The 14,345-nt window shown below is 33.2% G+C and overlaps 1 protein-coding gene across 1 annotated transcript in view; it reads right to left on the bottom strand.

Annotated features, from left to right (window-relative positions):
- Window positions 1–4,387: 4,387 nt before the first annotated feature.
- The window catches only part of Cdc73 (cell division cycle 73), a 105,906-nt gene continuing 95,948 nt past the window's right edge, over window positions 4,388–14,345 (bottom strand). Inside the window, exons 14-17 of the mRNA XM_059280130.1 lie at window positions 14,128–14,289; window positions 12,112–12,212; window positions 7,152–7,293; window positions 4,388–6,347 (exon numbers count right to left, since the gene is read on the bottom strand). Coding sequence (XP_059136113.1) covers window positions 6,311–6,347; window positions 7,152–7,293; window positions 12,112–12,212; window positions 14,128–14,289 — 442 coding nt within the window. The 3' untranslated portion in view covers window positions 4,388–6,310. The remainder of the gene's footprint in view (window positions 6,348–7,151; window positions 7,294–12,111; window positions 12,213–14,127; window positions 14,290–14,345) is intronic.

Here is a 14,345-nt window from a genome sequence, read left to right as displayed (position 1 = left end):
CCTTAAACTACTTTAAAGCTCAATTATTTTATCCATGGCTCTACATTTGTTTCTGTAATGTGTTATTCATTACAAAATAAAAATACATTACCTAAGAAAACAAAACATTTCTAAACTGTTTTACAGTGGAAACCACCATAAATACTAATGATGCTAAATTGTGCTAAAACAACTTAATGAGCCATGATGAGGCTCACTTTTATATCTTTCAGTGATTGCAGAGTACTGATAAAAACTTTCAAACCGCTCCATTTCAAAGAACGTTTATATTATCAGCCAATTTAAAAAGGAAAAACAGATGCTGCCATCACATTTAGTCTTAACACTGTTAACTCTAGAAAAGCAGTTCTCTAAGAATACATGACCTTGTTTTACCAGTGAATGACCTGGTGTGTTCTCTCCTAGAAATTTGTTGACAAAGGAAGCAGAGTCCAATAAAATTATCAAAATGTAGTAAAGGAATCTCTCAGATGTCTTCAGCTTCAGTGTGACCTCGGCTCTATTTACATTAGTTCAGTTTTCTTTGGATAAGGATGAAATATAAACTATAAATACAGGTAACTACTAGACAGACTATAGAGCTACCTGATTAGGTTTTCTATGGTTATTTTTAAAAACAGCTATAAAGTCTCCCAACTCACACTAAATGCCAATCACTATGCAATTAAACAAAAAAGGAACTTATTTTAGAAAATGAGAAAGAAAAAAGCTTACCTGGCAACGTGCTATTAACATGCACATCTGAGTCTTAAAAAAAAAAAAAACCTAACAGCACATTCACTTTCTGTTTTAGTTCACAGACATAGATCTAAGAGCAGATGATTGAAGGGAACAGAAGAATAAAGTTCATATTTTTTGAGCACTTGTGAACAGAATGAAAATTAAATTTGGATATGGCCCATTTCCTTCATTAAAAAACTGTCACATCAGATTCCCATAATATTACTAGCATTGCCAATATGATAATGTTGTTAATGATTTGAGTGTATCTGACTATATGGGAATGTGGTTTTCAATTTTATAAAATGTTAAAATCAGGATATTTATATGTAAAATATTGGGATATACTTTACTATTACAATAACAAGAAATTTGACATACTTCAACTGTAAAGTTCAGTAGGTCATTAAGCCTGCTGACTTTACAAAGAAGTCTAATTCTAGAAATGATTTAACTTATTAACTGAGAAAAAAAGACTAACTGGATTTAACTCATTAATTCCAAAGAATAAACTTATTTATTTCCTGAAGAGAAATACTATGCCTGACAAATCTCATGAATCATTTTACATAAAGATAACATGCCAAACTCAACAATACTTTCTGCCTTCTTGGTAGGCATGGAGTGAGTGAGTGAGTGTGTGAGAGTGTGTGTGTGTGTGTGTGTGTGTGTGTGTGTGTATACATACATATACATACACACTTCCTTTGTTGTTTTGTTTGTTTGTTTGTGGCCTTTTTTGGGAATTAAGGAAAGGTAGATATGCACTCAAGATTTTTAACAGCAAAATGTTGTATGTAAAATAAAGCCCACAATTTAAAGCTATAAAAATGGAATAAGGAGAATATTTCATCAGGTAACAGGCTTCTAATGAAGCTCTATTCAGGAAATACTTTGCTTCACAAACACCACTAGTTGATGATTAAGCAACCAGTGAGTGGTCACTACTATGGTAGGGACTAAGTCACCTATTAAGAACTATAACCAAAGTAGGAGGTTAAGTAGCTTTACTAATGTTTGTTTGCATAGAAACAAAAAGCAACAGCACACAAAATACTTGGAAAGACCATTTGCTTAATTTTGACATACTATAATCTCATCTTTTAAATTTTGGCACAAATCTGGTTGTAGTTCACAAACTTTATTCATATAAAAAATGCTTACTGCATTTCAGTATATGGCCATTTATAACTTCCAAGATACTCTTATGAACAGTTCCTAAAATAATACACAATCCCAAACACATCAGTGACCTGAAAGCATTATTAATTTATGTGTACTTACTAAAAAAACTTCTTTATACATTTAGTGTACATTTTCAATTTCTCCTCAGCTGTTCTGCCAACATGTTATTGCAGAAACTATGTTAGGGACAATACATACTTCTAAACATGGCCAGGAATGTCAAAAAAAAGAAAAGGATCTATTTAAATTATCCAAGTCAAAGTTAACCAATTTTCCATTTTACTATAAATTAATGAAAATCACCATATGAAAATTAAGCCCAATGGATAATGAAAATTCAGTCCAGTAATTTCAAAGTGAATGCAATTAAATTAAAATTTCATTTATTGGAAAAACAGCAGACACCAGCTTTTCAGTTAAAAAGAAATTTCTATACTTTTATAATTTTCTCAACATTCTACATAAATTTAAATTAGACAGAATAACAAATCTTTTGACTTATCTGTGTATGCATGTATGGACATTCACACACATGCTTTAATAAATTTCCCTGGAGTGGGGGACTAAAAATAAAACTTTTGTGGTTTAGTTATACTTTTGCATTTAACCAATTTCACAATTTATGGTTTGGAGTGTAACTCAGTGGTAGAAGTGCTTGCTTAAAATGCAGATAGCTCTGGGTTTATCCTTAAGCCAACAAACAACAACAACAACAAACAAAAACCCACAAAATTTAAAGCCACTTTCTAAATGATTCTGACCAGCTTCAGTAACTACAGTATTAATAATACTGTAAGATATTATAAAATGTCAAATAATTTTGCATATCTCATCAGTGCAATAAATAATCTCTTCCCACTTTCCAAAAAACAAAATAAAACAAAACAAAAAAAAAACCACTGTCATCACTTTGTGTTAAGAAGTCACAGAAATTTTTATTTAGGAAATGTTCCTTCAGTATTTATTAGATAAATTTTCATTTAGGTGAGAACTTTTACCTTTTTGTGTAGACTAACTCAAACTATGCTTTTCTTTTCATAGTTGAATTGTATCTTACTCTGCATAGCAAAGAAATTAGTAGTTCTTTGAACTTAAAGACTTGAGAATTTCCTCATCGTGAATTAGTTCTTCCTGTATAAACTGCTGTTCTTCTGCTGCTAAAGAATACTTAGTAAAATAATAAGCAAACAGCAAACAAACCATAAGCTATGATACTAATTAATAATGAAATATATTAAATGTTGTTTAAATATTAAACAGCAAAATACTCCTTGTATATTAAATAAATAAGATTTGAATTTGTCATTTGGGGATATAGGCCAATATCACCAATGAGAGATGGTCTAGTGCAAAGAGTGGCCTCAAAACATGCACACGCGCGCACACACACACACACACACACACACACACACACACACACAACATACACAGATGAAGAGAAAAAAAGGAGGGAGGAAATACAACACTCAATACTGGTATCACTTCCAATAATACTTTAAATGAGTGAGTCTCACACCCCCCGCCCCTCCCCCCCCTCTCTCTCTCTCTCTCTCACACACACACACACACACACACACACACACACACACACAAATTATCTGGAAAACTTTTGAAATTTAGTGACAACTGGGTTTATCCAAGAAAATTTAAGAGTAAGGATTCAGATATTATTTTTCAAATCTCTTCAAATGGTGAGCTTCTGATTAAAAACTACATTTTTTTTTACTGTTACTTAGAAGACTCCAGATAATAGAGAACCTTCCTTTACAAGTAAAGCTGGCAAGAATACCTCCAGTTAGCAACTTATAGGGAAACTGAACTTACTAGTGTGTACTCATTTTCATTAAACTATCTACTTATTTCTTCTCATTGCTTATATTTCTTTATTCTCAAATTCTAAGACCAAATAAGGTCAAAACTATTTTAAAGACTGAATCACTTATGCTGAAAATACATCATCCATTTACACATATAAATAACTACTGAATGCCTACATGTGCAAGGCACTGTTAGGTGCTGCTGCAGAACTGAGTCACAGGATAATAATGAATGATTGGCTGAGCATAGTGGATTTTTATAATTTGCTTTTTCCCTTTATTTTTATTCTTAATCACTATAAAATTTCATAAACTTACGTAGGGGACCAAAATGTTGAGGTTAAAAAAAAATCTAAAATGTTTGTGCATGTTTATGTGTAAGTAATTAAAGAAAGGAAACTATGACACAGAAGGCAGAAGAGTTCTTAGGAGAGAGTGAGGAAGAAAAAGAGAAAGAAATAGAATATATGTGACAGGAAAGCAAAAAGGGAAATGGAGGCAAGAGGAACAGGGAGGTCAGCAGGGATGGGAAAAGAACAAGTAAATGACATGTGTCCACCAAACTGCTAGCAGGAAACTCATTACGTTTCCACCTCAGTTTTCTTTTTTAAATCTTAAAAATAAACCAAGAAACCCCAGTGCACACAAAGAATCTGATTTCAAGATACACGTAAAGCATAGTTCTAGATTTACTAAGTTACAAGTATACCCAGAAACCTTTGACTAAACACAAAGCAAATTTAAAATAGAAAAATAAACCACGTTCAAAGTAGATATTAATTTTAACCATACTCTGTTATCAAGTAAATTTCAGATAGTAAGAATAAATATCAAACATCTTTATGGAAAGGTAGTAGTTCATGTCCACTTTGCAGTAGTCCTAACAAGTAATTTTACATTAAAGTATTACAGGTTTGACTCACTGACTATTTCATTGTGGAGAAAGTTTATTCAATACATAATTTAAGAATAGATTTGTATGCTGAGAAATTCTCTGAACAAAGTGAGTTTTCTTTTGCCATAAAGAAGAGGATGCAGGAGAATAGGAAATTGTGGGCAACACCTACTAAAATTAAAAATGTACTAAAGTCATTTGAAACATTAGCTGCTTCTCTTCTGGAGAGCCCACTGAACTCCATCTGAATAAATATCTTTTCCATTTTTACTGACAATTGATTTTTGTAGTAAGTTAATAAAATAAATTAATACTTTTTTTCTCATCTTTATGATAGCATTAAATTCTAAAGAGGCTAAGTATCCTCACCAGAATAGAAAAAAGAGCTAAATGTTTTTACTGCACCCCCCAAGCCCCCCAATTTGATAACCTAAGAGATAGCCACTGAAGAAAACAAGATACAAGGTGGGATGGTCAACAAGAGCTCTAATGGCAGAAAATGGTTTCAAGGAATAAACATTCCTTTTAAATAGTAAAAGGTAAAACCAGGACTCAAGGAGTACGGTCATTCATTGCAGCTTGGATGCAACACTCTGTCTAAAGTAGAGAAATAGTAAAATATTTTACTAAGTTAAAATATAGGTTTTATATTTTATACCACATTGAACACACACATAAAAATACCAGTGTTTTTATCTTGTTTCTGTTCAGACACGTAAGCAAATGTGTTCTTTGGTGCCTGGGAATTTATCAATATTTAGGGATAATGGAAGATAAGAAGTCCCAAGTTGACATGTGTACAAATAGAAGACTCAAAATCCTATAGCATATAAGAATCAAAATCAAACTTAAAAGAAGTTCAAGTTACACTGTAACTAGGCTGATACGTACTCAGTCTCCCAAATCATACTTTAGCTTTCTAAGTAAGAGTCACTACAGCCTACTATACTGTAATCTTTGTTTCTTGAGATTTCTTTTCTAGTGGAAACATATCCCAGATAGAAATATATCACTTTAAGTTTAAAATCATCAAAGTCAACAAAGAGAGTGTACATTCATTAAATGTATTCATTTACAAAAGAAATCTTGAAAAGGCTGAGTTCAACCGAAACTGAAGACTTGTTCTTGATTTTTCATTATTCCTTTTTAAACATGAGTTAGTATAGACATAGTATACACACAGGCCAACTTTCAACTGATTTAATAGTTACTTCCCTTTGATGGGGTTTTGAAGTTCTAGAGTCTAAAATTTAAAACCATTCATGACAGTATTTTCCAGTAAAAGGAATCATAGAGCAATGAAAAATCAGAAGCAAGATGGCTTAGAGAGCCTAATAACTTCTAAATATACACACATTTATAACCTGTATTTATTTCTAAAGAAACAAATTTTTAAGTAATGCTAATTTAACCAATAGAGAAAAAGCTTCTATCAAAATATACAATTTCCATTACAGACTAGAAGGCTAATATTAAAAAAATAGTTGTAAGCCAAAAAAGTTTGCTTGTATGGATGGGAGGCAATGCCCCTTTGAAGCACACAGCATCAAACAAGGTCTTATAAAAGACTGCTCTGTGGCCTTCTTCATTTGCAAGTTCTTGATGAATTCATAAAGCTTGGGTTTCAGTCTGTAGATGAAGCTATATCCATGCTTCTTAAACCAAGTTTTCAGAAATGGAGGAATCAAATGATTCAGAATCTCAAGTGGGATTTATGCTTTACCATGTATCTGGGGAAAAAAAGAGAGTAATGGGTTATGATGACAATACAAATTTCAAAATTTTAACATGTAAAAAGGGGTGACTTCTTTATTACAAAATCACTAAGGGACAAAATACTGTTACTAAGCAACTAGAAACTGGATTTTGCAGCTTCTGAAAAATAGTAAGAAAAAAAATTTTTTTTTCATTAAATTCTATAACCTAAGAGCTTACTGGAAGTACGTTTATCTTTACACACTATCAGTTACAGGCATAGAGTTACCTCATGACTTTCAGAAAACTGGCACAATCCAGTGAGAGATACCAAACAAGATACAGTTTTCAGGGAACACAACAAATAGCAACTGAGTCCATAGTATTAGTTATGATAATCTGTTGTTCTTGTATTTGTAAATTACAGAACAGCTGCTATTTTAAAAGACTTAACTCTATCCTAGTAATAAATGAAGAATTAAATTCCTGTCACAAGCGTTCAGGGTAAAGCCCAAGGGTCACCTGACAGCAGGCCCCTAAGCAGAGAGAAAATGAAGTGCAGAAGGTTTCCCAGTTCATGAGAGCAAGATCACAAAATCTTTGTCTTCTCACAACAGAGTTTAACATGCCTTCTAATAGACTCTAAACTCTACATTTACATATTCAGTCAATAAATCAAAGTATTTCTCAATCATCAATTATTATGTTGGCATCAAATCAGATGATAATCAAAGCAAGGAATTACAAAATATAGCTTATAACTTTAAAGATTTTAAATTCTGATTTTAAAAAATTGCTAAAATAAAGTATGTATGAGTTTATTTTAAGACCATAATTACCTATCCAATGTTTCCCAGAAACGTAAGAAAACTGGTCTATCCAAATGACGCTTATGATAGCTGAGTTCTAACACTGTTACATCCCATTTTTGAACATTTGGATCTAGACGAACTTCATCATACTTGAGATGGAAGGCTTTAACTACATCAGGAACAGGAAGAAAGAAAACAGCATTCTTATTAAAAACTGTAGCCAAAATTATGGAAACACTTTCTAGAAAGAAGTATACATACACACAAATACCAAAACAAACAAAAATTCCAATCTTTCTACTATCAACTAAAGCTATATTAACATTATATCCAGTGACCTGTGAAACAGCTGTTCTACGGTACCATCAGAAACACTCAAAGTCAACAGTGAGGGTTGATACAAGTTAGCAACTGGTAATTGAAATAACAAATAAGGTAAGATAAAATTCTTAATTCAGTGAAGGGTAGTTAAGAGAAAGACAACTCAAATACAGTATAGAAAGGGCAATACAAGATCACAGAGACATAAAAAAAGTACCTTTTCACAAGACATAAATTCAGGAAAAGACTACATAGGCAATAATGTTTCATTTAAAACTTAAAGAAAAACAAGCAATGAACAAAGTGACATGATGATCAAGATAATACTCAAAGAAGAAATGGTTTAGTCTTAGAAATGAAAATGTCAAAGAAATGGAATATGTAGAGTAACAAAGAGAAAGGACAAAGGATTAAGATCATAAACATTCAGAGTGATATTGGTCTTGGAAGGCCGTATCAGTCTAGAATTCAAGTGATATGGAAATCATTATAAACTATTTACTAGATAAAGGAAAGGAATTATTCAGTTAAGTAGAAGAGACAGAGCCAGGACGACAAATACCTGTGAAGTTACTAGGGAGTGAGAGCCAACAGGACTCAGTGCTGGCAGAGTTTTGTCAACATGACAGAAACTCAAGGAACCTCAAGTGAGAAAAATCCATCCGACTGGCCTGGAACCAGGACTGTGGGAGCATCTTCTTGATTAGTGACTTATGTGGGAGGACCCAGTCCAGTATGACAATGCCATGCCTAGGCAGGCTAAGCAAGCCACAAAAAGCAAGCCAACAAGCTTCCCTTCATGGTTCCTGCCTCTGGTCCAGCTCAGTTTCTGCCCTGGTATCTCTCAATGGTGGACATAGAAGTATTTAAAAAATAAAAAATAAAACGCTTCTTATGAATTGTTAAAGCCTGTAATTTCCTTAATAATTAATAATTTTTACTGTTATTTACTTTTGATCTAGACTTTTTAAACTAAAGTTGGTAGCATACTAAGAAAATAAGGTTTCCCTTATCAGATAAAAGACAAAAAAAAATCATTTTATTTATTTTGGTTTTGGGGACAGGGTTTCTTTGTGTAGCCCTGGCTGTCCTGCAACAGACAAAATATCTTTATTGCAGGTATCAATAATGCAAACCAAACATGCCAGCATATTACCATAAAATGTATGTGACTCAGAAAAAACAAAGTTTTCTAAGGTTCTTCAAGTAAAAACAAAAGAAATTACATAGTGACACAATGAACGCAAATAAAAATCATATGCCTCAGAGTAACATACATCTTTAGGCAAAATTCATAAACTGCAAAAATTTTCAGCAAGGAACAAAAAGGTATCCTTTTGAAAAAACAGATACACTAATGGCATGCCATGATAGAGAAGATAGATAGTAGAGATTTAAAAAATTGTAATAGTAACCAGCAAGAATTTGAAGAAACTATCATTAAAAAGTCTTTGGGGAATGGGGCTGGAGAGATGTCATGGTGATTGCTGCTCTCCCAGAGGACCTGGGTTCCATTCCCAGTCAGTACCCACATGGCAACTCATAAACACCTGTAAACTCCAGCTGTAGGGAAGCCAATGCCTTCTTCTGGCCTCCATGGCAGAAAGGACATATATGGTGCACATACACAAATGCAGACAAACACAAATATACATAAGAAAAAATAATCTTTTTTAAAAATCTTGAGAGCTGAAGATTCAATGCTTGCCTTAGCATACAAAAGTCAAGGATTCAATCCAAAGATTCCAATAGTGAGGGGGAAAAAAACCGTTTTCAACAATAAATGTATATAACTACTCAGCTACTCAAACAAAATATTAAGCTACAAATTAAAATTTATTATACTTTTGAAAGGATTTTATTTGGAAACTATATAATTTGGTATCTAATATCTTTGCTAAATTTGACTGTATCATAATTATGCAATATTATGTTACTTTTTTACTTATAGTTCATGAAAATACTGCCCAAACTCCCAGGTTTCTCTTATGCTATATAAGTAATTAAATTCTCTGCTATATGCATTATGACGTGGAAAAGGGTGGGACTGTAAAAGCCGAGAAAAGCACTGTGATGGTTAATTTATCAACTTGAAACAAACTAGAATCACCTCAGTAGTAGAGAGTCTGAATGAGGAATTTTCTACACTGGTTTGGCCTCTAAGCACGTCTATGGTGGACCTTCCTACGTTAACTGACATGGAACGAGTCAGTCCACTATGGGCAGCACCACAGGTCCTAAACTGTATAAGAACAGAGAAATCTGTTGGGAGCACAAGTAAGCAAGCAAGCGAGCAAGAATGTATTCATTTCTCTCTGCTCTTGACTTGTGATGTGATATGGCTAGCTAAATAAAGGTTCTGCCTTGACCTCCTCACAATGATGAACTGTAACTTAAGAAATTATAAGCTGACATACACATATTGTTTTACCTAAGCTGCTTTCTGTCAAGGTATTTTATTATAGGAACACCAATGAAACTAGAACAAGCACTAAGAGCTAAAAGACAATATAGTCCAAAGTTTCTGGTTTAGGCAAATCACAGAAAAAACTAAGCTAGGGATAAAAAAGGTGAAGAGACTATGTCAATTAATTGGAGTCAATTGGAATGGATTGTCATATTCCAACAGAACATTACCAAGTATTTATTGGGTAGTAAGACATACAACACAGTCCTACAATGTTGAAATATAAGAGACATAATTTTTATAAAGTGGGGAGAGAAAAAAACTGGAAATGTGAATTGGACAGTGTGGCACATGCCTTTAGTGCCAGTACTAAGGAGGCAGAGGCAGGCGGATCTACATGAGTTTGAGGCCAACTTGGTCTACAGAATGAGTTCCAGGACAGCCAAAGCTATTACACAGAGAAACCCTATCTCAAAAAACAAAACAAAACAAAAAACTGAAAATGTAAGATTTCCTTAAGAGGGTATTCAGAATTTAAAGAGGAACAATAATTTAAAATGTACAGCTGGCAGTCAGAAAGGACTACCAAGAAATAACACCAAAACTCCTTGAGCTCAAATGAAGCCCAGTACATGGACACAAGCATTTTAGAAAGTAAGAAATCAGTCAACACAGTAAAATTCTGATAGAAGGCCAAAACTATCTAATACTAGGAGGTGTAGAAAATCAATTTTAGTGAAAGAGCCAAGGTATAGTGGCTTGAGAACTGAGCGCCAAGTTTGTGGAGATAATTGTTTCACAAAGTAGTTACAAAAAAGAGGGTAGGAGATCAGGTTCATGGTTTGGTTTTGGGATTCATTTAAATATAGAAGGAGAACATTTCTAACCACTGCCAGAAAGGAGCCAGTATGAAAGGAACAGTGAAGAGAAAGAATAGTATGTGGAATAAACTTATTGATTATTGCTAAATTCTCAACATCCTTATTTACCTTGGAAGAATAATAATCTCAATGATTGTAATAAACTTATTATATTCCTAATAAAATTTGGTCTTTTTATCTTGAAGATAACCTAATCACTTTTCAATAATAGCCAAGGCAAGATTTAAAGAAAGAAAGAAACAGGTACTTGCATTCATTAACACATTTCCATTCTCTCCATTATTTTAACTTTCTATGCACCAACTCTATGCATTCCTCAGAAATGGAATAAAGAGCTATCATAATAACAGCAATATTGTAATTTGTCTTTAAAAGCAGATTGAGATAAAATAAAAACAAATTAATAAAACTTTAATTTTAGGACAGAATGGTGTTACCAACAAAAATGGGTTGCTAAAATATCTGGGCTGAATAAAAGTATAATTTATATTCATAATAAGTTGTCACTGATTATGAGAATAATTTTTAATTATTTTCAATAACATTAATATTTTAATTGGGTCGGCCAACTAAGAAATAGTTGGACTATCCCTTCCACCTAACAGACTAAATAATCTACTGTGTCAATTTCCACCAATGTATTATTCAACAAGAGAGATTTTTATGATATGAAGTCATTCACTCTTAGGACAGTTATAGAAAGTCTCCATGTATCTGGCACTCTTTTGTTGAAAATACAAAGGTGGAATGAATGAATAAAGCAGAAAAGGGCTGCTCCTTCTGTGCTACCTGCATTCTCTTCCAATAAAGATAGAAAAATCACAAGTTGCCAAGAAACAAACACTAGTAAGGATTCTCCAAAGAAAGAACACTTGAGCTAAGAGAACTGAATGAAGAAGAATGGCCAGTCATACAATAACCATCCCAGAGGAGGTAGCTGATAGATGTCCTGGACATTTCAAGTTAGTGCTGCTATACAGCAAAAGTCAACCTATACAAAACTTAGTTATTGCTTGATATATGCAGGTAGAGAAATATGGGTAGAAATCAATTTATACAATGTATATTATATATAGCTAGTTATCAATCTTAATAAATATGTATAGGCATACTGAATTATTAATAACGTAAGAAACCTAAAATATTTGGCAATGTAACATATAGGTAACACTCATATTTTCTATATACAACCACATAGAAAATATTAATGTACAAAAGGCTTAAAAAATACCTCACAGGTGGTTAAAGGTTAGTATTGTATGTTACTCAATGGTAATCCTTTCATACATTAATATACAGGGTGACTTACATGTGCTCTTTCTCTTAAAAACTAGTTCTATACTGAATAAGCAGTAAACATATGGAGAGAGAATCTTACTTTTAGCAAATATGTCAACTGGTGATCCATCAGGTAGAAGCCATGGCCAACCTTTGAACTGCCAAGCAGGACCTTGAACAAAAACAGCTACAACCCGATCCCTACAAGCAGAAAGGAGGAAGTGGGAGAGAGAAGAATACCTCAAACTTGAGCTTTAACTACTGCAAATCCTTAAAAAGAAGTTTCCTAATTATTCATGTGACAGTCTTCCCAGCAGTCCTCTTGGTGAGACAAACATAGTTGACATTTTACTATGTTGGTAGGATATTAAACCTTAATGACCCTAGCCCCTACCTAAGTCTTCTGGACATGGTTGCAAACAAGTTTGAGGTCATCTTTGCAATCCTTTTTTCTTCCCTTAAGTAAAGACTTACAGACTGGAATACAGATCAGTAGCTGATTTATTAATTGAACAAATTGGTTTTAAATGGAAGTTATTGGAAATTCAAATAAATATTAAATATTTAAATTTAATTAAAACACTAAATTATAGGAATTCCCCAGCCATTTTGTGAAACTTTCAAAGACTTACTTTCAAATCTTATGGTTCTTTAGGAAGAAATCTGAGTATAAGATCACCTCAACTTTTCTAATTTATCAAGCTTTAGACAACTATTTTATTTTGGTTTTTAAAGAAACTTGTTTTTTTTTTCAGCTATACAAACTAATTTTCCAAGAAAAAACAAATCTCTTTCTAGGTCTTCACATTTCATTATTTTGCACAATATTCAGTTAAAAATTCTATAAAGTACTGCCATAAGCAGTTTAAGTATACAAGAGTCAGGAACAAAATAATGATGGTTACTTACCATGAATAACATTAACTTAAGTATTTACTAAGTGACAGTGTTTTAAGCACACTATAAATTAAACATGTTAATACATTTCATTTTCAAAACACTCTAGTGAGGTGAATACTACTGTACCCCATTTTCAGATGAGGAGACAAATATAAGGCTATATTAAAGAACAGTCCACTAAACAGAAGGCAAAGAGAGAGAGGGCGGGACAGGGGAGAGAAGAAGGAAGGAGTATAATTATTAATCTCAGGCACTGGATAGAAAAGTTCCATTTAAGGACTGATATATCAAGAGATATATAATCACTTGCATATTACTACAGAAATAGGCTGCCCTTTAAAAGGTCTACAGAATGCCTAGGGATCTTCATACCAGACAATAATAATCCCTGCCTTAGATAACAACTCTATATACCTAACAAAACAATTAAGCAGTTACTCTGTTCAAGACCTACAGTAAGCCAGGTACGGAATTAATGCCAATAATCAGTTTTCAGGAGGCTAAAGCAAAAGGAGTGCTGTGAGCTCCAGCTCAAACTAGAGTGAGGCCATTCTTCAACAGACAGACAGACAGACAGACAGACAGACACACACACACACACACACACACACACACACACACGCACACACACACACAATGACAGCTAGCAAAGTCACTCAGAAAAACAGCAACCTGAAAATTCCTACTCTTCTCAAAGTTTCTGAGGCTAAAATTAAATCATAAATAAAAATATTTCCTTCTGTGGAATATATACCCCAAACTTTCAAAAACATCTTCAAAAGTACAGCATACTACTAAATAAATTAGATGTAACTTACACCATATAATAGTTGTGAGAGTAAGATATTACTAGAATGTCAGTATTATTATATAGATCTTCCTATATGGATTAATAAATTTTCTAAGATAATTTCTATTTAGAACCTGTTATAAAGTACGATACCTATTTATATCATTTAAAAAATGGTCAGGCAAGATAGCTCAGCAGGTAAATGCGCTTGCTACCAAACCTGACAACCTGGGTTTGATCCAGGACACACACGGTAGAGGAGAAAAATCAACTCCTGCAAGTTGTCCTCTGACTTCTGCAATCATACCATGGCATACTCATACACACAAAATATTTAAAAAAAAAACTTTAAATGCAAACAAAACATTAATGCAGAGAGAATGGGGGAGAAGGGAGAAAGAGTGGGGGAGGGAGAAAGAACCTTACCAATCTTGAGGCATAAGTTTCAGGGGCTGGTCTACTACTCTGTAAGGTACTGTGACACTAATGGCTGTGCCCCCTGGTTGCATCTGATCTTTTCTTCTCTGTATTAGTGTTTCATTTTCTCGTTGACAACCTTGTTTCTTCTTTTCATCTGATGGGACAAACCTTTGAAAGAGTAGAGAAAAAGTACACAATATGATGAAACAAGGAAAATATATTTT

This window comes from Peromyscus eremicus, chromosome 15 (genome assembly GCF_949786415.1).
Source record: "Peromyscus eremicus chromosome 15, PerEre_H2_v1, whole genome shotgun sequence".
NCBI classification, from domain to species: domain Eukaryota; kingdom Metazoa; phylum Chordata; class Mammalia; order Rodentia; family Cricetidae; genus Peromyscus; species Peromyscus eremicus.
The sequence above is the reverse complement of the archived record's forward strand: the minus strand, read 5'-3'. Positions and strand labels throughout refer to the sequence as shown.